Source organism: Heterocephalus glaber, unplaced genomic scaffold (genome assembly GCF_053883595.1).
Source record: "Heterocephalus glaber isolate CG9 unplaced genomic scaffold, H.glaber_assembly_v1.0 deba00001613, whole genome shotgun sequence".
NCBI lineage: Eukaryota > Metazoa > Chordata > Mammalia > Rodentia > Bathyergidae > Heterocephalus > Heterocephalus glaber.
Window position 1 is genome coordinate 39,635,041 of NW_028258384.1, and position 22,743 is coordinate 39,657,783.

A 22,743-nucleotide genomic window follows, 5' to 3' on the forward strand; every position below is an offset into this window, starting at 1 on the left:
TCACAAAATTAGACTACTTCTTTGTCCGCATGAAGGCTTTCTGGATGTATGAAAGCTTTTCTGATTCCTGACCCCAATGCAGCTTTACCTTTCACTACTTACAATATTCCTCAAAAGACATAGGATAGAGATGATAGTGAGCAGCCAACAGAGGAAAGAATGAAAGATGCATACCCTTTAGGATCAAGTGTACAAACACATACAAATAAATTGTAAAAGACTGAAAATGCCAAGTATTGCATGGACGTATGATGATAACACTCATACACTACTGATAAGAATGTCAAAAGATACAGCCACTTTGAGGAACAGTTTGCAGTACAGACATTCCTCAGTTAAGGACTGAGTTAGGGTCCTGCAGCAAGGTTTTTAACTGAATTGGTCCCTACATCAGAAATTGTATGTAGTACAATATTAAGAAGAAAGAAATGGTCAAAGGAAACTCCAACTTCATGACTTTGCTTTCATTTGCATAACTCTTGCGCACAGTACTGTAATGTATAACAGAACATAAAACTGCAGTACTGTACAGTACAATCAGCAAAAATTACAGTACTTTATAAACAAGGTGGACTGTATTAAAAATACATTGAAGCTCTATAAAGAAGATGACAGACTTGTAAAAAAACAAAAGGATGAGTCATAAGTCCAAGCAGTGAGTTGTAGGTCTGAACATCATACCTTGATCTTATGTCTGAACAGTCATTAAACAAGTAGGTCCTTAGATGAGGATTATCTGTAGCATATAAAATTAAGCATAGACTTTCCACATGCCCCACTCCTAGGTACTTTAGAGAAATTATTATGGTAGTCATTTCACAATGTATTTGTAGTATAACAAACTATGTTGAAACCAGGAATAGTGGTCATGACTATAATCGCATCTACTTGGGAGGTTGAGTCAGAAGGATCACAAGGTTGAGGCCAGCCTGGTCTACGTAGTGAGAACCTCAACAAAACAAAACAAAATCCCCCAAACAATATTATGTTGTACACTTTAAACATATACACACACAGAATTATATGGAAAGATTCATAACAGCTTTATTTGTAATGGTCTCAAACTGGACTATTAAAAAACGTGCTGTATTGTATTTTTGACAATAAAAAGAAATGAAATATTGAGACATGCTATACATGGATAAACCTTGAAGCATGGATGAAGTAAAAGAAGCCAAACACAAAAGGTCAGCTGTTCTATGACCCCTTTTATATTAAATAGACAGAAGAGGCAAATATATATAAACATTCTGTACACACAAAAAGTGGTTGTCTTATGCCAGGAATGGGGAAATTGACTTCAAACTAACTTGACAGAATTTGGAAGATGATGAAAAGGAAATTTGTCATATATACATAATGGAGTACTATTCAGCCATAAATAAAGATAAACGAGTCATTAGTAGGAAAATGGATGGATCTTGAGATCATAATGCTAAATAAAATAAATCAGACACTGAAGGAAAGTATTTCAGAAAGTATTTCATGGTTTCTCTTATATGAGAACTTAGAACTATAAATGATTTGAAGAGCAAAATAAAAAATGGATGGTAGGAAACAGGGTGGCAGACTTTGTGGAGATGAGGAAGGATGTGGGGAAGATGGGTGAGGAGAAGGTAGACAGAAAAAGAAATAAATATGATTGAGATAAGCTATATATATGTACCAATTCTCCAACATGGATGTAAATATTATGTGTTGCAAAGACACACCAACAATTACAAACAATTGAAGCCAAAAAATTCAAATGAAAATATTCTGTAGATGATGATGCTTACACAGATGTATATATCCATCAAGACTCATTAAAAGTGCATTTCAAATAGGTGAATTTTATTACTGTAAGCCAGCTAGCTTTTATCAGAGAGTCATATCCCATCATAGTTCTGTCTCCTTACAGCAGCATCTTGAAGAATACAGAGGTCATCAGAGACACAAAAACAAAGGCGGAGAGAGCTAAGCACTCTTGTAAATACAATCTACTAGCAAGATGAGAGAAGTACACAATGGCCTTGCTGGAGTTTGGGGCTCAAGATAGAAGGTATTTGCAAAGAGATGTTCTGTATGTTATAAGCAAAGGCCACAACACAGCGACACTGCCTTCCCATCTGTGATGAACATGAATAAGGGAGCTCTTGTTGCCTATGAAGTGTCCTTCTCTTCCCTTGTAGAGTGTCTCTCTCTGAAGTATCTGTCCTTAGATGTCTGGTTATTGGGTCTCCTAATAGTTCTCCCACTTATTTTTCTTTATGTTCCACTCAAATTTCAGGCAGCTCAAGAGACATTTTCTTTGAAAGGCTTTCTTTTTTTTTGATCCACCTATACCTGGTTTCAATCTTGAATTGTATCCTTAGAGTGCAAAAGACTTGGATCCTACCAAGCTTATGTATACGTTATAATTATCATGAGTTTACAGGCATGGAAATTTAGATATATGAAGTTGCAAAAATGCTCAAGTTAAAGAACCTAATAATTTCTCATGATCAATATCTGGAGTTGGTATTTCAAACTAGAACTGATCTAGGTCTAACTGAAAAACTTAGGCTCATAATTAGTGTATCCTTGTCTCTCAGACTATTAAAACAATAACTACTACTTATTAAATGGGTATTATGAGCCACATACTCAGATAAGCAGTTTGTATACATTAGTTAAATAATTCTAGAATGTCCACGCTTTTTGCTGTTTCCTAATGCTCAATACAGTCTCTGGGACAAAGTAGACATTCACTAAATATTTATTAGAAGAAATGATCGAGCTTCTGTGGTGGATGTTATTGGCTGCACTTATGAATAAAAAAATGAAGCTCAAATTTTTAACTTGCCTGAGGTTATATAGCCACCAACTGGTAGAGTCCAAAGCTCTACCACCCTAGGTATACCTCAGAGTCAGTAATAAAGAATATCAGCAGATGAGAACGGAGGCGTCTAGCACTAAGGGTTAGGATCCTTGCTGCTGCTGCTACTGCTTGAACTGCTAGAGAATCCTACCCATTTCTATATTATCTTTTCACATCTCCCAGAAACACCCCCACTGCCCATGTTTTTGACCTAATTGTGCATGAGATAAAAAGGATGAGATGTAATTCTCCCATCATTACTTAAAGGGTTTTGAAGATAGTATATCGGTAGCTATTGTCTGGATTATTTTGCATTTATTTTCTTTCCAAGAAGGGTATTCTTTATTTTCTTGTTCGAGGTACCACTGTATGGAATTAGTCCTTGACCTAGGGCCTGGACTAATATCAAACTCTTCGAAGAGGGAGAGCTGCCAGACACTAAAATGCCCATTCATCTGAACAAAACACATTTTCAAAGGTAGCCAAGGCTTCTTCTTCCTAATTGGCTAAGGTTACTCAAGTAAGTCCAGGGCTGAGACATTTGCCTCCTGATTGGTCTCACTGCCACCATTTTTTGTCTATATTTTTATCTGGCTAATTCATGATTCTTTACTATGAAGGCTTACAGAGATGCAGTAGAGCAGGGCTCGGTTTTCAAGTCACATTAGGAAAGAATAAAAGAAGAGATATATATGGAATAAAGAATGGAGAACAGCAAAACTATCTCTGCTAATATCTAGTTCTCACTATGGTTGCCATAGATAGATGTTATAAATTCAAGAAAGAATTATTGGGAATATGTAAGGAAAGATGTTAGGCCCTGGGAATTCACAAATGAAATAGGACAAGTGGAAAATATTAGGGCAGGAAATATGCTAACAGACTTAACTTAAGATACTCAACCTTGCAGCATCTGAAGCAGTACGATACTATTAGTGGTTTCTATTGTTGATGTCTATTCAACACCAGGAACTTTACATATACAGTGCCATCTCAGTTCACTAACTTAATTTGTTTTACGATTTTGGAAAAGATTGCCATGTTTGTGTTTGTATGGGAAAGATGGTCATGGTCATGTTTGTCACCTGATACAGAGTTTTCAAACAAAAACAAACTTTTGCCAAATACTTCTGTTTGAGAATCAAATTATTTGAAAACAAAAGCATTCTTGAACAGAGGTACCACTCTATGATATTATCTCAACTTTACACAAACACATAAAGGTTTTTGCAAAACAGATTTTACAGATGTGGAAACTAAGGCTCAGAGAGGGAATTCTCCCAAAGACTTGGGTTTTGAATTCAGTCTAAGATTTTAATCCAAAATCCATCAAACTCAAAAACCTAAAATTTTTCTATCACTGTTTCAATCTATTTTCCAGAAATTGTGGTGTTAGATGCAAGTATTGAAGATTCTAGATTCAAATCTAATACTAAATAATTGTATATCCTTAGATGACTTTTTCTTTACCACTTGGAGGGACTGTTGAATACAGGCTTTGCCTACCTCACAGTTTACTGAAAAATAAATGAAACAGTTGGAAAACACTCAAAACGCATAAAATGTTCTGCATATGTGTGATATGTTACCACTTATGAAATGACATCATAGTACCAATTATTGAATGACATTATAAGGTATATAACTCCTGTGTTATTTGATCACTCTTGGTCAAGATTTAGAGAAGACAGAAAAGTTAACTAGGAAGGATTTGAGATTAAATCTTATCAAAAATGATCATAAATATGATTCTAATCATTTTCGTTTCTTGAGATTCAAATTCTTTATTTGTAAGTTTGGAACTTTAATCTGAGGCTAAGAGCCTTTTTGTAGTAAAAAAACCAATATATATATAGATACTAAAGTGCTTATATTAAGCTTCTTCTACCTTGACCAGGTCCACAGGCTGCCCAAACACCACAGGGATCTGGCAACACTAAAAAATAAAATGTTCAATCTCAGTGGGCTGGCCTCTGTCACCTGGTCAGTTTTAAGTGGTATTCAGTGCTAAGTGAATTGCATTTAATGAATTAAAAACGAAAAAGACAGTGGAGAGCACAAATGAAGGGGAAGACCTTTCATTTCAAATTTAGAGGGCTCATCATATGATTATTTGGGATCTGCAGATCAAAATTTTCCACTCTTCCCCAATTGTTTACTTGAGACAACATGTACTGTTTGAAATGATGGGTGCATTGGAAACAAAAAGATAAACCAAACTAAGCCTTCAGATTGGTAAATAAGGCCTGTTGTATCCACAGGAATGAGTACTGTGGAGTAGATGCACAGTGAATGAAGTTCAGGTAGCTGTGGATCTGAGTCAGATTCTAGCTTGCATATGACAAATAGCCAGTTTCTCACCCACATTTTAATTTTATTATTTACTTTTCTTTTTAAAATTTATATATTTATTGGTACATTTTAGGTATAAAATACATTTACATTTATCATTGGGTGTTTGTACCTGAACATGATGTATCTTAGTTCTTATTTTTTCGCCCATTACCTGTGCACCCTTCACCCACTCCACCCTTCCCAATTTACACAGACTTTGATTCCATTTTTTTCTTTCTCATAATTTTTCCTTTCCCTTCTTCCCTTTCCCCTTCCACTCCTGCCACCCCCAAACCCTTGGACCTTTTCCTATTTCAAATTATCAATTATTCATTTTAATCATTTTCATCCTTATTTACATTTTCAGTTTCTCACACTAGAGAAACTATTCCGTATTTACACATGGGTGTCCTATGTATTTCACTTAAGCTTATGGCCTCAATATGCATCCATTTAGCTATAAATGTCTCTAGTTTCTCATTCTTTATGGCTGAGTAGTACTCCATTTTATAAAAAAAAAACACATCTTCTTTATCCAGTTTCCAGTTGATGGGCACTTGGGCTGTTTCCAAGCTTTAGCTATTATAAACTGTGCTGCTATAAACATGGGTGCACACATATCTCTGTGGTATGATTCTTTTAATTCTTTGGGGAAAATACCCAGCAGGGGAATAGCTGGGTCAAATGGGACCTCCAGCCCTAGTTCTCTGTGGTATCTCCACACTGATTTCCATAGTGGTCACACCCACCAACAATGGAGAAGGGTTTCTTTCTACCCACACCCCCACCAATAGTTGTTATTGGTTGATTTCTCGATAGCAGCCATTCTTTCTGGGGTGAGGTGGAATCTCAGTGTTGTTTTCATCTTCATCTCTTGAATGACCAGTGATGTTGAATATTTTTTCATATGCTTATTTGCTGCTTTTACTTCTTTGTCTGAGAAATGTCTCCTCATTTCAGAAGCCCATTTTTGAATTGGGTCTTTGAGTTTGGGGGATCTGATTTGTTTCAGTTCTTTATATATTCTTGATAGTAGACCTTTGTCTGAGGTACAGGTGCTAAAAATTTCTTCCCACATTGTAGGTTGTCTCTTAGCTCTGTTGGTAGTTTCTCTTGCAGTACAGAAGCTTTTTAATAAGATGAGATCCCAGTTGTTGATTCTTTGTGCTAGCTCCCGTGCTACTGAAGATTTGTTCATAAAGTCTTTTCCTATGTCAATGTCATCAAGAGTTCTACCTAACTTATCTTCCAGCAAGTGTAGTGTTTCTGTCTTAATATTTAGATCTTTAATCCACTTCAATCTTAGTTTTGTGTGTGGTGATATGTATGGGTCTAGTTTTAAACTCTGACAGGTTGAAATCCAGTTTTTCCGACACCATTTATTAAAGAGGCTATCTTTCCTCCAATGAGGGTGGTTGGCTCCTTTATCAAAGATGAGGTGGCTGAGTATGTCTGGAGTTGTTTCTGCATCTTCTAATCTATTCCACTGCTCTTTGGGTCTGTTTCTTTGCCAGTACCATGCTGTTTTTATCACAGTAGCTTTGTAGTATAGTTTCAAGTTGGGGATTGTGATACTCCAAGCCATGTCTCTGTTGCCTAGAATTGCTTTTGCTATTCTAGGTTTCTTCTGCTTCCAAATGAATTTTTGGATTGTTTTCTCTAGTTCTGTGACGTATATAGTTAGAATTTCGATCGGCATTGCATTAAATCTATATAGTAGTTTTGGAAGTATGCCCATTTTCACTATATTGGTTCTTCTTACCCAGGAATAAGGGATATCTTTCCATTTTCTTATATCCTCTTTGATCTCCTTCTTCAGAATGCTGTAGTTTTCAGTGTAGAGGTCTTTTGCTTCCTTTGTTAGGTTGATTCCTAGATATTTCATTTTTTTAGATGCTATTGTAAAAGGAATTATTTCCTGCATTTCTCTCTCAGTGGGTCTGCTATTCGCGTATAAGAAGGCTATTGTTTTTTGAGTGTTAACCATGTATCCAGCTACTCTACTGAATCTGTCAATTAGGTCTCAAAGACTTTTGACTCAGTTTTTTGGATCTTCTATGTAAAGTATCATATCATCAGCAAACAATGACAGTTTCATTTCTTCCTTTCCTGTCTTTATTCCTTTTATTTCTTTCTCTTTTCTAATTGCTATGGCTAATGTTTCCAGAACAATATTGAACAGGAGTGGTGAAGTGAGCATCCTTGTCTTCTTTCTGATTTTAGCATGAAAGTTTTCAGTTTTTGACCTTTTAGTATGATGTTGGCTCTTTGTTTTTCATAGATAGCCTTAATCAGGTTGAGATAAAGACCTTCTATTCCAGTTTTCTGTAGCGTTTTATTATGAATGGGTGTTGGATTTTGTCAAATGCTTTTTCTACATCTATTGAGATGATCATGTGGTTTTTGTCCTTGACTCTGTTAATATGGTTCATTACATTTATTGATTTACGAATATTGAAACATCCTTGCATCCCTGGGATAAATCTGACTTTGTCAGGGTGTATAATTTTCTTGATGACCCTCTGTATTCTGTTTGCCAGTATCTTGTTGAGGATTTTTGCATGTATGTTCATTAGGGAGATTGGCCTGTAGTTCTCTTTTTGGATTGGATATTTCCCTGGTTTGGGGATCAAAGTAACACTTGCTTCCAGGAATGAATTTGGAAGCCTTGCTTCCCTTTCAATTTCCTTGATGAATTTAAATAGCAGTGGTGTTAGTTCTTCTTTAAATGTCTTGTAGAATTCGGCAGTGAAGCCATGAGGACCTGGGCTTTTCTTTGTTCGTAAGTTTTTTTATTACATTTTCAATTTCAATCATTGTTATTGGGGTGTTTAGAATTTCTATATCTTCTTCATTTAACTTTGGCAATTCATATGTATCTAGGAATCTGCCCATTTCTTCTGTGTTTTCTATTTTATTAAAGTACGGATTCTCAAAGTAGGTATTGATGATCCTCTGGATTTCTGCTGGATCTGTTGTGGCTTCCCCTTTTTCCTTCTTAATTGCATGGATTTGAACCTTTTCATTCTGTTTTTTGATAAGATTGGCTAAAGGTTTTTCAATTTTATTTATTCTTTCAAAAAACCAACTCTTTGATTCATTGATTTTTTTGTATCATTCTCTTAGTCTCCATTGCATTGATTTCTGCTCAGATCTTTATAATTCCCTTTCTTGTACAATCTTTGGGTTTGTTATACTCTTCTTTTTCTAGGAGCTTGAGGTTCTGCATTACATTATTTAACTGAGTTCTCTCTGTTGTCCTAAAATGGGCATTCACTGCTATGAATTTCCCACATAGAACTGCTTTCATTGTGTCCCACAGATTCCTGTATGTTGTACTGGCATTATCATTTACTTGTAGAAACTGTCTAATTTCTTCTTCAATTTCCTCTGTCACCCATTGGTTGTTCAGGAGGGTGTTGCTCAATTTCCATGTGTTTGTGGGAGCTTTGCAGTTTCTGATGTTATTGATCTCCAGTTGTATCGCATAATTGTCTGATAATATATAGGGGATAACTTCAATTCTTTTACATTTACTTAGGTATGTCCTATGAGCTAGCATGTGATCTATTTTGGAGAATGACCCATGTGCAGCTGAAAAGAATGTGTATTCTGATTTTGTGGGGTGGAACACTCTGTAAACATCTATTAAGTCCATTTGTTCAATAACTTGGTTCTGTTCTAGAATTTCATTGTTAATTCTTTTTCTAGTTGATCTGTCTATTTGTGATAGAGGGGTGTTGAAGTGCCCCACTACAACTGTATTACTGCTTATTTGGTTTTTCATGTCCATTAGTATTTGTTTTGTATAGTTGGGGGCATTTGTATTTGGTGCATATATATTTAGCGTTGTCATCTCTTCCTCTTGGATATTTCCTTTCACAAGGATGTATTGACCATCTTTGTCTCTCTTAATTAGTTTTGGTTTGAAATCTACTTTGTCTGCAAATAGGATTGTTATGCCTGCTTTTCTCAGGATTCCTGTCACGTGCAGAACTGTTTTCTATCCTTTTACTTTTAGTCTATGGATTTCCTTTTGAGTTAGGTGTGTTTCTTGAATACAGCATATTGCTGGGTTTTGCTTCTTAATCCATTCTGTCAGTGTATTTCTTTTGATTGATGAATTGAGGCCATTAACATTGATAGTTATAATTGAGAGATATTGACTCATCCTTGTCATGATATTTTAGTCTTATTGGCTCTTTAGTTTTTATTTTCCCCCCTTTTGCTTTAGTGTCTTACCTTGCATGGTACCTTCTCTCTGTTGGGCCTCATGGAGTTCTGACCTTCATTGTCTTTTTCTAGGATATTGCTTAAAATTGTTTGGAGTGCTGGTTTAGTGTTCACAAAATTTCTCAGGTGTTCTTTGTTGTGAAAATGTCTAATTTCCCCATTGATTTTGAAAGATAATTTTGCCAGATACAACAGTCTAGATTCGAAGTTATTTACTTTTAGGGTTTGAAATACTTTACTCCAGGCTCTCCTTGATTTGAGGGTTTGTGTTGAGAAATCTGCCGTTATTCTGATGGGCTTTCCTTTGTAGATGATTTGTTTCTTTTCTCTATCTGCCTGTAGAATTTTGTCCTTCTGTTGGGTTTCTGGGATCTTGACTATTATATGTCTAGGTGTAGATTTTTTTTGCTCATGGCTAGTTGGAGTTCTATTTGCCTCAGTTATCTATATGTCCAGTTCTCTACCTCTGTCTGCGAAGTTTTCTACTATTACTTCTCTGAACAGTTTTTTATGTCAATTGCACATTCTCCTGTTTTTTCGTGGACTCCTATGAGTCTTATGTTATTCTTCTTTGCATCATCTAGCAGCTGTTGCACTGATTTCTCATGGTCCCTTACTATCTTTAAGAAATCTCTGTTTTCATCTCCTTAACCACAATCTTGTCTTCTATATCTGATATTCTGTCTTCAGATTCTCTTAGTCTCTTCTGCATGTTTTAAATGGAGATTTTATTCGCCTAAATATCTGTTTGAATCTGTTTCATGGATTACATTTCTTTCTTATGTTGGGAGATCATGTTTTCCATTTCTTTCTTATGCTGGGCATTCATGGCTTCCAGCATGGTTCTTATCTCATCTATTTTCTTATCTGTTTCTGCTCTAGAGCTTCTAATCATGTCTTTCACTCTGCTCACCATGTCTGTATTTATCTGGGAGATTTTTTGTTTTGAATTTTTCTAGAGCCTCATGCATCTGCTTTGTTACTTCCTGTGCTATCAGTTCTGGGTGTCCAAGTGGTTGCTTTTCAGACTTTTCCACCTCATTTGCCCCAGAATTTCCTTTTTGTGGCATGGAAGCCTGTGTTTGTGCCTTGCTTAAGTGTCTTCTCATTTTTGTTTTTGGTATTGTCCTTGGTTTAATTCATGGGTTGATATTTCAAAATTTCTTAATGTAGGTATCTTTGTTGCTTGTGTTTAAAACCCTTGTGGAATGATTGCTTTTCAGAGGTGTCTTACAGATATAGCTTTGTTTGGGTTTTGAGACTCTAATGACTCTGAGGCTATTTTATTTTCCTTATACCAGGAAGGAAAACTAATTAGATCAATCACAACATGTTAGCCTAAATGACATAGTCAGCAATACCATAGCATCAAGCACAGCTTAGAAAATGACAATTTGTGGTAGTTATTAATCTATCACTTTTAACTATGTGAGTTAAATTAAAACCGAGGACCAACCCAACATAAGTTTATAATGAATAAACTCTTCAATATAGCATCTTTACCTTTGGGGTGGGGAGTTAAAAGGAGTTGCGGAGTGAGGGACAGGTAGAAAGATCAGGTAAGATTAGCAGTGAGGCCAGAAGACACAGAAAGATCACACAAACTCTAAGAAGTTGTTAAAGGCAAGAGGAAAAGGCAGAATGAAAGAACAAAGATGTGAATAGAATCACCTAACAGCAACAGGGAGATTAGATACCGAATTTACTTTTCTTTAAACCTAATGATATTCAAGAGAAGAAAAAAGAGAAGAAAAGAATAAGGGAGAAATCTGAATTCAGTGCAGAAAGGAACAAATGGGGAGATGAGGAGCAATGTGTGACAGCAAGTGAACGAGTGAGAGAGAAAGAAAAGATAAAAGGAAGAAAAGAATGAAAAGTAAAAATTTGAAGAGTAGAAAAAAGTAAAAATTAAGAATTAAAAATAAGAGAAAAAAAAATTTTTTTCTTTTTTGTAAATAGCAAAAAATAAAAATTATGGGCCTCCTTCATGATATGTCTCTGCTCTCAATAGGCAACATAGGAATCTGTGTGCATATATGAGTCAATAAGTCTCAGCAAGCCAGCAAGCATTCCAAGTACAGTGGTCTGATGTGCCTTTATTGTAGAGATTCTCTTTACTTTTCTGCTGAGCTTCAGTTTTCATTGAGGAGCCCGAGAAGCCCTCTTTCTGTTACTAACTTCTGCTCTATCTTGTGGCACGCAGGACAAGGGTCTTTATAATCCCCTCTGCCTCTGTAGTGTGGGACCAGGTAGCAGAAAAGCCAGAAGGCCAGAGGCATGGGAGGGAGGGGGCAACACGGACTGGGCCTTGGAGGCACGCGCAGCTAAGTGGACCTCACCATGGTGTGGGCGGGGCCCGGGACAGCCGCGGAGCTTCAAGCTGCTTGTCTCACCAGGCTGGTCCCATCTGGGAAAGCATCGGATGGGGGTGGGGCTGCAATCCATGCCTGGGACCTCACTGTGGCGTGGGCGGGGCCTGGGATGGCCACAGAGCTTCAAGCTGCTTGTCTCACTTGGCTGGTCGCGGCTTGGAGCTCACCCACATTTTTAGCATTTCATATACGGGATTAAAATCACTAGATCATCTTTATGATGCCTCTCTTATCCGATTCTTGGAGTTCTCTACCCTAAATCTCCACTAGGGTGGAATTATAGCTCTGCTTATTCAATGATATAGAAATCAGAACTTCACAGAGACATTAATCCCATATCTCTCTCTATCCCCACAATGGCATCTTTAGATAGCTTCTTCCTAATCTCTGAGAAAAAGTAATCTACAAAAGAGTCTTTGGGAGACAGTTATGAATATATCAAGCTTTCCCCTTGTTACTTGACTTGTACTTCACATCTCAGTGCCTTCATCTTATGACTCATAAAACAGAAAAATTATAATCCAGATGAAGTGAAATAATGAATATGAAAGTAGTTTTTTATATTTAAATCTTTATATACATAGACAGTGAGATCCATAGTAGAAGAATGCTGATAGAACAAGTATGGCTCTAATGGACTTAGGCATATTAGAAAGGAAAACTAGGGAGCTGTGACCTGATAATCATAACATTTTAAAGTTCATAAGGCATGGGTCAAGCTGAGCCAGAAGAAAGACAAGAGTAAAGGAAGGTCTGAAGTCTGAGTCATAGCAATGGCCAAATTGACCTCAATTGGGCTGCTCTATTTTTGATATAGAAATGTGTGGACAGCTTTTCTACATCATTCACAGGCACAGTGAAGAGCAGAATAATACATACCTTCCAGGAAGAACCAGAGTTATGCAAGCAGGGTCAGTTCAACCGCTATCCTCTCTCTTACTTGCCTCCAAGCCAACTGAATGTCACACACCCAAACAAGCCCTGAACCAGCCCATTGTTTAAGGTTGCCTTGGAGCCTCAGAATGAACCTTGGAAGAAAACAATGAACATATCATGCACTTCAAGGGCTGCTTTTCCAGCTAAATACTTTCTACTTTGAACAATGTAGATAGCAATAAACCAGAAAGGGCTTTTTGAGAATACTCAACTTAGAGTTTCTTGAAAGTATTATTGGAGAAAACTTCTTCAGCAGCATTAGCAACAGAGTTTGACTAAGATGCCGATTACAGAGTCTCATTGCAAAACCATTGGATCACAGTCTCTCATGGCAAAATACTGGAATCTCTATGTTAAACTCCCAGGGCATTCTAATGTGCACTGAAATTGGGAAATCTCTGACAAATGTTGGAGCTCTGTGTGGCCAGTTCTCAGTATTCCCAAAGTCAAATCTGAAGACCACTTACGTCAATACCATTGGAGAAAAAAATTCCATTCCGAGTTTCCCACTAGCTCTCTTGAATCAGAATTTCTGATGTGTGTTAAGTAAAGTTTGAGAAGCCAAATACTTTCACTGTACAGATAAAAAACTGAGGCCTAGAGAGAGAGTGACTCTTCCAAGGTTGCCAATCTGGATGATGGCATAGATAGACTCACAATCAGCTGTCCAGACAAGTTCAAATACAGTGCCCTTCTGAACACTTTGTAGGGCCATTCACGTCTCAATTTCGATCCTGGGCCACAGCTTTCCTTAGAAGGTCTAAAGATGAAGGATGAAATGTATAACTGGTCAAGATCCCAGGTCAAGATTCTTCTTCCAATGAGTTACAAATAATAGCTTGACATCTGAACTTTTAAAAGTAAAAAAAAGTTTAAAAAAAATAGCTTGAAATTAGGCAGTGTAAGATCACACATCTCTCTTATAAGCAACTAGGTACTGAAGGCTTGTGTTAATCCGCTTTCTGATACTGTAACAAAATACCTGAGATTATCAACTTTAAAGAGGAAAGGTTTATTTTGCTCACAATTTTGGAAGATTCAATCCATGATTATTTGGCCCTGTTGCTTTTAGGCCTTTGGTGAGGCCGTACATCATACCAGGTAAATAGCTATTCACCTCGTGGAGGCTGAGAAGCAAAAACAGAGGAGGGAAGGAGTCCTAATATCCCCTTTGAAGGGTCATTCCCCATGACCTAAGACCTCTAACTAGGCCCCACTAATTAAAAATTTCCACCAATAATGCCAAGCTGAAGACTAAGTCTTTAATACATGAGCCTTTGAGGGGCATTCCAGATCCAAACAGTAGCAAGGACCTTGCAAATACAATCGCAGAGAAGTCCAGAATGGAATTTTGTGTCTAGGGAAACTTTTAACCATGAGCTAAATTGAACACGAACACCAAAATGGCATGCAATACTTTACTAAACCAATTTGTTGTTGTTGTCGAAATACATAAGTATAACTAAACAGTTAAATATTTGCAGTTTTGTGTCAGACCTGGTCCAAGCTCAACAATCTGATCCTCCAAGCCTGCGCATTTGGTGTTCCAGTTCTTTCTCTTACTCATCTCGTCAAGGTGAGATCCTCCAGACTGGAAGGCTCTGCTCCAGCATCCTCTGAGGACAATCCAGTAGAAAGTCACTGACCTCTGAAAGGAGAGCAATTCCCAAAATGATAAGGCAACGTAGATTTTCTTTGATGGATTAAGTAATTGCCATTGACAACAGAGCCATTGTATAATTTGCATTTGGACTAATGCTTATAATTTTAGCAAATGTTTCACCAGTACTACATAATTAGGAAAATTAAATGTCATGCCACCTTGAATACATAATTCTGGAAAGAAAAAGGAGACCTTAAGACAGATCTGGAACTTCTGGGAATAGAGGGAAAGGGCAGAAGGCAAGGACAGGAAAGGAAAATCATACCATTTCAATCAAAAGAATTTGCTAGATGTCTACAATTCCTTATTTTGATTCTGAAATCAAAAAGCTCTATAAAAAATGGCAGTTCTTTTTTATTAATTTGGTGCCAAATCTCATTTGGCAGTAATGCCTGACCTGACTTGACATGAATTTAGTGTTTATCCCTTTTAGTATGAATATTCATATTTTTTGCAGAAATGTTAATGGCTTATTATGGGATGTTTCCCTAAGCACTTCTGAAAGTGTTGTATAATAAACAGTAATGCTCTGTGTTCAACCTTTCTAAAATCTCAAAAAATATGAATTTTTGAAATTCTAAAAAACAGATAACAGATGATAGACCTAGAATAATGATAAGCAACATTTATGGAGAACTTGCCATCTGCATGAAGCTGCGCTAATCTCTTTTCATTTACTCATCACAAACACTATAAGATAGGTATTATAAGCATTTCCATTTTAAAGTTTGGAGGCTGATTCTCAAAGACGTGAAATAATTTGCCCAGAGTGATGCAGCTTTTGTTCAAACCATGATTTGGACCCAGTTAGTTTGACCATAGAACCTAATGTTTAACTCTTGCATTCTACTGCCTGGGATAGATAAGCAGTTGTGAAGGACAGTGTGGGCCCTCTGTGGGCTTCTGACAAAATAGAATTGGGTGCCACCCATTCTATGTCACTTGAGGACCAACTTCTTACTTTCAAATATATTCCCTCCCCACTTCTGGTTCTCTGTGTTACTACTAATAAGGCTTTATTCTTTGAGATGCAGCCTTTTCCACAGGGATCATCTACATCTGAAATCAAGTGACCAGTTTGCTAAAGTACAGATTTCTGGGATTCACCCTATACCTAGCGTCAGACTTGCTAGGATTTGCGACTGAGTTGATTCTTATGCACATTAAAGTTTGAATTATAAAGTAAATGTGCTGAGAAAAGCTAATCATTAATCCTTATAAGCTAATATCTTACTATCTGATTACTGCTGAATATGTGGGAAAGAATTCATGAATGGGGATCTGGGAAGTGAAAAATATCTGGAAGGTAGATCAGGTGACTAGAAGGGTGAGATATGGAAAAGAAGGGAGGAAGGAAGGAAGGAAGACAGGAAGGAAGGGGTATGACTGTATCTTCCTGCTTTGGCAATATGTGATGAGGATAGAGCCTCACTGTAGGCATTGCTCAGCTTCATTTGGAGCAATTTTGGAAGCAAACCTCTCATTGTTTTGACACACAAAGAACCTATCTGTTACCACATCAGTATAACAACATTTTGGCATAGACAAGAGAGTTACTCTTTCTAGATAGAAAAGGAAACTGAAAAGCTAGGTGTGGTAGCACATGTCTATAATCCCAGCACTTGGGAGGATGAGGCAAGACAATCATTGTGAGTTCAAGGCCAGCCTGGACTACATAGTTCAAGGCCAGCCTGAACTGCAGAACAAGACCTCGCCTCAATCCCCGCCACACACACACACACACACACACACACACAAAGGAAACTGAGACCTAAATGAGTTCTTCAAGGTCATCTGATTAATTAGTTATTGTATATATTACAGATTCTGGGCCCCAATTTTACACTATTTTAGTCTTCCAATATTTTTCCATAGATCTAGAAAGTAGAAGGCATCAAATAAAACCTAAAGAAACAAGTGTTATATTTTTAAAAATTCTATGATATACTTCTTTTCCCCACCTCTGGATAATATAAATATATTTAAATAGTATGCTACACAAGGAAAGTCAGTGAAATATGGAAAAGTTCAACTGATATGCCATGTAGAGTGAATCCTTTATCTTTTGTTGGTGGCTTTATTCTTGTTCTCAATGCAAGAACTGCTAAACATTTTGATCTTTGTAGTTTTAAGAATATTCAGTTCTTGGGCAGGGGATTTAGCTCAGTGGTTCCACTGCCTGCCTCCCAAGCACAAGGACCTGAGTTCGATCCCCCGTACCAAAAAACAAACAAACAAACAAACAAACAAAAGAATAGTCAGTTCTTGTTTGCTAGGCTCTCAGTCTTACCTCTTGATCTTGCCTGTGATTTTTGATTATTTCAATGGCAACTAAATGACCTCAGACAAGGACTAGGTAGCCAGAAAAAAAGTGGATTAACTAGTATTATAGCAAGCAGATTTCTAAAACATTGCAGGATAGGCTTGAGTACTGAAGGGCACGATTATTCCAATTCAGATTAAATGCTCTCTACAGCAGCATTTTGCAAACTTAAATGCACATTCTAATCACCTTGGGAAACTTGTTAAAGTATGAAAACTGATTCAATAGTTCTTGGATGGGATGTGAGATTCTGAATTTCTAACAACCTCCATGGTGATGTAGATGCTGCTTCTTCCTAGGTTACATTTTGAATACCCAGAAGCATGAACTATGGACATATTTAGGAAGTATGTGCAAATAAGCACATTTGTGGTCTAGGACAAAGAGCTGTTTAGGACAGCAGCCCCCATGAGCCTGTGGATTCTGACGTTAACTGACTGAGTGACCTTAGGCAAATATGTTTGCTTCTTTGGTCTCTGTTTCCTCATCTGTGAAATTATGAATTTGGCCTAGATGATCTCTAAAATCACTTTGGATTGTAAAATTATTTGACTCTAATGAAAAACTTTGGAATCATGACTTAATATGAGAGCAAATTGCCCTATATTACAGAAAATGGGAGGGTGGACAGGAAAGTACTGTGACTATTTTATGTATCTTCTTAATTCCAAATCTTCTGTGTCCTAAGGTAACATATTTCTTCAGAATGTGCAGAACATTGACATTCTCTTTGAAGAAGAGGCAACACTGAGTAGCAGACACTTCTGAGCATCTCTCCAATCAGCTCTCAGCATCCACAAGTGACTTTTCATAACTAACAGTTTGGGCTACTTGCTGATGACACTGCCTCTCTGGTTACAGAACAAAGCTGCAGTCTTTCTATTGATCTCCAGTACTAGTCTTCAATTGTACTCAGTCTCACCAGATTCCAGGAGACATAATGAAGAAGTACACAGAATCACCACAAACCTTGCCGGTATACTCTTTTCCTCAAAAAGAGAATCTGATTCTGCAGCCACAAAGACAGCATCTGTCCGAGGGAAACTGCTCTGAGAAGTAACATCATGCCTGCTCTGACCACCCCAGTGATATCTGTACCCTAATCACTTGAGCATTTCACCCAGTTCCATGGTGACCCTGTCAATCATTTTTTGCTTAAGTGACTAGCTACTTGACAGCTCTCAAGATTCCCAATCCTGTAGCTGATGCCCAGGTCAGCTCTTTTCTCACTACCTATCTCAGCTGAAGAAAAATTTTGGAGTCATATCTCAATATGACCAGCATATTCCACTGAAGCAAATGAAAACTTTGTTCTTGACTTCCAGCAGTCATTTTGTGAACCCATAAAACAAAAAATGAATCCTCTGATGAATGATAAGGTTGACAAAGGGGACAACACCTCTCAGCAGGATGTTACTACTTTCCAGTTCCTTTCTCAAAATCTGACCTGTAATAAAACAAATCACAGAGAAAAGTTCCAAGAGAGACTGTCTGACCCCATCCAAGATGAAAAAAGTGTCACAGGTATGGTGGGAAATCTCCCAGATCTGATAATTCAGTGCATTCAGTTGGATAAGAAGTATAATGACAGGCCAGAGCTTCTACAATCAGAAGTTCGCCCCCCATTGTTGGGTTCCCTGATCCCTCACCAATACCTCTCCAGCTCCACAGGCCCACCACCCAAGGAAGAGCCTATAAAACTTCGGGGAGGCCAGCAACCTCTCACCCCAGCTAAAAGAGCCCACCAACAGGAAACTCAGTTGTGCCTCTATTGCAGCCAGGCTGGTCACTTCACAAGAGATTGCCTTGCCAAACGTTCTCGAGCCCCAGAAAGGACAGATAACACAGCTCACCAGTAAGAGGAGCCTAGAAGGTCACTTTGTACACTTATATCCCTCTCATCCCCAGGCTTACTGATTTATATCCTGTACTAACTCTAAAATACAAGTGGAAAACTGTGATACAACTTTACAAGCAGCCATGAACTCTTGTGCTTTTGGGAATTTAAGCAACTAGATCTTGTTCATTGGGAGCTGACCCTTCACCAATGAACTAATAATGATGAAAACAATTCACAGGCACTTCTACAGTTGGGACCAATTCCTCCAAGATTATTGAAAGTTTGTAGGCAAAACTCTCCACAGTCTAAGCCAATAAAATAGGCTTGAAAGTATATTGGGAATCCCATCCTTACTAATGGATGAGATTTGGGTTGAATTTATTGGGCTAAATCCTGTGGTGTGCACCTAGGAATCAGCCCAACATTTTTGTACTCTCCCTCATTGATCTGTATCCTAGTTTCATCTCAGCATAGGTCCTTTGCCTAAAATACTAGTTACATTACTATATCCTACTAATATTCACCTTGTAAATACTAGATCCTGCTCCACTTATTGACTAGAGTCTAGATTTACTACAAACCAACCTTCCTGGAACTACAGCTTTGCCGCCCATCCACACAGCTATATATTTTGTTGCCATCTAAAGACTTTTTGCCTAACAAACTGAATCTCCTGGCTATTGACAAACCAGATTGTATGACCATTTGAACACTACTTCGAACTGTTGGACCCTTCTGGCAGGCATGTACTTTTAGCTATATCTTACCAATCCCAGTGATCTCCCATCTTTACTAATGATCTTATTTGAGATTTCAGAATATTTTATGGCTAAGTCAAAATGGTTTAAGATAATGACCTCTGAAAGATATTTAGTGAGAGTTGAAGAAGATGCCCTATCATATTATTGTTTGTATCGTATTCTTGCATCCTTGAACAGGGAATATGGTCAAACATATCTCTACTAAGGACTGAGAATCAGGCCCTATAGTAATTCCTTATTGTAAGGGCCTCAATTTGGTCACTATCTGGGATCATTGTCCATTGCTTTTGAGCTCTAACCTTATATACCACACATCTGGGGTCCCTCATCTAACTGAGAATCTTGAAAAGCAGAGTTGTAGACAACTTTCTGAACCATCTCATCTGGAAAACGTTGGGACACATACATGAACACCATCTGTGTATAAAATTCAAGAAGTAGGGGAATTTGGATGCTTGTGTTGTACTCCTGACATGTACCAGCTCTGTATATAAAGAGGTGATGCTTCTAGGCACAGCTTCCTAAAGTACTAAGGGTATCCAATGAGAATCAGCAGTTGCTGGTAATTACCAGTCCTCTGGTCCCTGCTTCTTGTGTCAATATATGTCCCCATCACGGATTGCTTAAAGATTAATAATTTCATATTCCTTAGTAGCCATCAAGCCTTTCAGAACACAAAGTGCCATTGTACTTTGGCATTTTCCTGGAAAATTGTTCTAACTGTTCAACATTTAAATACAGCTAGCTCTTACTACTCTCATCCTGTAGCACAAACACATCTTTTCACCCATCAGTGTCTCATTAACTACTGTGCCAAACTTGACTTGCGTGCACAGGATCTCCTTTATCAATAGCTTGCTATATACCCACATTACTGCATAAATTCCCACAATAGGGAGACCGTAGAGCACATATTCTAGTTATGCTGAGAAATCTCTACTGTGGCACTGGGATTTTATGAGATTCTCCAAGTAGATCTGTTTGAACTTTGAGTTACTAGGATTACTTGGTGGTATCCTGATCTATCTCCACTAATTTTTTTTAAATAAAGGACTAACTCGATGGTCTCCAGTTACTTCTTCATTGACTCTAGTATGTTCCTGGAATGCCAATAGGATCACACAGGTGACTTGATCACCAATCTTTCCTTATTTTAAGGCCATAATTTATCATTGTAAGCTCTCACAAAGATGTATCACCTTATTTCTGTATGGACACTTCATTTGCAGTAACATTACCTTCTTACTCAAAAATTCTTCTGACTTCATGGCCTCTTAGCAACGATAATTTGTCCAGGTCTGTGAAGTTCAGTTCACTTCCCTCTTCTGTAGGTCCTTTGCTGAGGTACTTCCATCAAGGGACTCTTATATACTGTGTAACTCAATCCAATAGCCAGGCTGAGCATATTAGTTGGAGTATGTGATAGTGTTTTACTGCTTACTACCTACCAACCATTTTACCACTTTGAAATTTTGTTATAGTGACATTATCCACTATACACCATCAGCTTCAACTAGAATGACTCATTACTTAGGATGAAGGGTTACAAAGGAGTGTCCTCAGAACTTATAGCTATATAAATTTCTCTGAGAGTGAAACTAATTAGAATCCACAAAGATCAGATGAGATGTGACCTATTCAAAAATGTAGTCTGTAACTGCAAAGGCTTGGGGAGCCCCTAGGTCCAATCAAAAATATAATTTTAGAGAAGTAAATCTGCTACATGACCAATGCCCCTGGGAAGGTAGGAGCTAATCATTTTGTGATAAATCTGAAAAAGAACAAGAAAAGGGTCTGCATCAAATCTAGAAAAGGAGGGAAAGAAAGAAACATGGGCATCAGTGTCTTCCTTGCCTCAGAATTGGGACATTGACCAATAAGCCATTTGGCACTGTACCCTTCAATGGGCTTGAGGCATAAGATCATCCCAATTTGTGTTATTAATCATTAAGGTTGACACGTATCTCTCTTTGTTCTGACTCTGTGATCTCCAAGTAATCTCATTGTAATTGCTTTCTTATATAAACTTTATTATGGGAAGAATATTTGCTAACCAGCTGATGTAAGTGTTCTCGCCTATTTGGCAAGTGTTTCTCATAATAAGTGAATAAATTGGTGTTTGCCTTACATGTCAGTTTCTTGTGGATTATAATAGCACTAATCCTTTGTATCCTAATCACCTTTCAGCATGCTAAAAATAAGATTATTATCTGCAAAGTCAGCACCACAGTGTGAATCATAGTGAATGCACTGAAGATTGGCCTCTTGGGAAACTTGCCTCAACATCAGCCAGCCTACCTATTTCTCTCATTTTTCTATAGCTGTAATAAAGTTACTAAATACCTATGGTTTTTACTTGCTACTCTTGCCTCCCCTTGCACCAAGAAGCTTTTTACCATATTACATACCTCAGCATGTCAGAACATACTGTCATGGGTGACATATAACTACAAACATAAGCCACTGAAAAATACTGGTAGAGAGGGAGAAGTGGGTGACTGGTCTTACTCTTACCATCTCCATTTTGTTCAGATGACAACACACAGGAACCATGCTGTCATTACTCTCACTTCTATCCATGATGATACAGTAATATCATGCTTTACTGAATTCCGAAATGTCATCTCTACCCAGATCGTCTTACCTATTCTCACAATTCACTGAAGCAAAATACGGCATTTAGGATATAAAGAATTTTTACTAGCATTTTGGCAAAATCAAATATCACACGCCATTGGGAAGACTTTAGAAGCTTGTATCACACCTGTAAAGCCCTCTTCTTTGGTGACCTGTTTCATTTCCTACCTATGAAATTTCAAATATTACTTGGCCACCAGAATGGAAAAACTTTCTAGATAATATAGTGTTATGGATCTTTAATGATATCATGGATCAGGAGTCACTGACCACATTTTAAGAACAAATGTTTCAGAAATTATTTATACTAGTAGTAGAGTCAGTCAGACTCTTTTAGTAAATATGTCTCATTGACGAGGCCAGTTTGGCTGGCCAGTCATTAATCATGGCTATAGCCTTTGAACATTCATGCACTAAGTTATTGGTATTACTTCTTGGTAGTGGCTTTGACTGTTTAAACTTGCTTCCTATTTATTGATTTTAGTACTTAGCCTACATGAATCTGGTTTTCTTATCTACGCAGCTCAGTGATAAGCCAATTATGACTGTATTCACCAACTTTCTTTATAGTAGCCCAGTAGAGGAGTAGATTAGTATTCTATTTTCCCTATCCATAGAAGATTTATCCCCTTGGAACTAATAATGGTGAGTGCCTATTTTATACCAGGCACTGTACTGAGTACGTTAATTTGATAGTGATAATTATTTAAGTTTCATATTACTAAAAGATGTAATTTCCATTTCTAGCATTTAATGCTCACTGCATATTTATGAGGTATGTTTTAAAAATTTAAAGATGAAGAAT

General features: G+C 37.4%; 1 protein-coding gene across 1 annotated transcript; it reads left to right on the top strand.

Moving 5' to 3' along the window:
* Nucleotides 1–1,563: 1,563 nt before the first annotated feature.
* Rtl4 (retrotransposon Gag like 4) lies at nt 1,564–22,498 on the top strand. The gene is given in 6 exon segments (XM_087196772.1): nt 1,564–2,041; nt 17,389–17,729; nt 17,731–17,843; nt 17,846–17,914; nt 17,917–17,997; nt 18,000–22,498. Coding segments are annotated over 5 exon segments (912 nt in total). The 5' UTR covers nt 1,564–2,041; nt 17,389–17,640; the 3' UTR covers nt 18,560–22,498.
* Nucleotides 22,499–22,743: the final 245 nt, after the last annotated feature.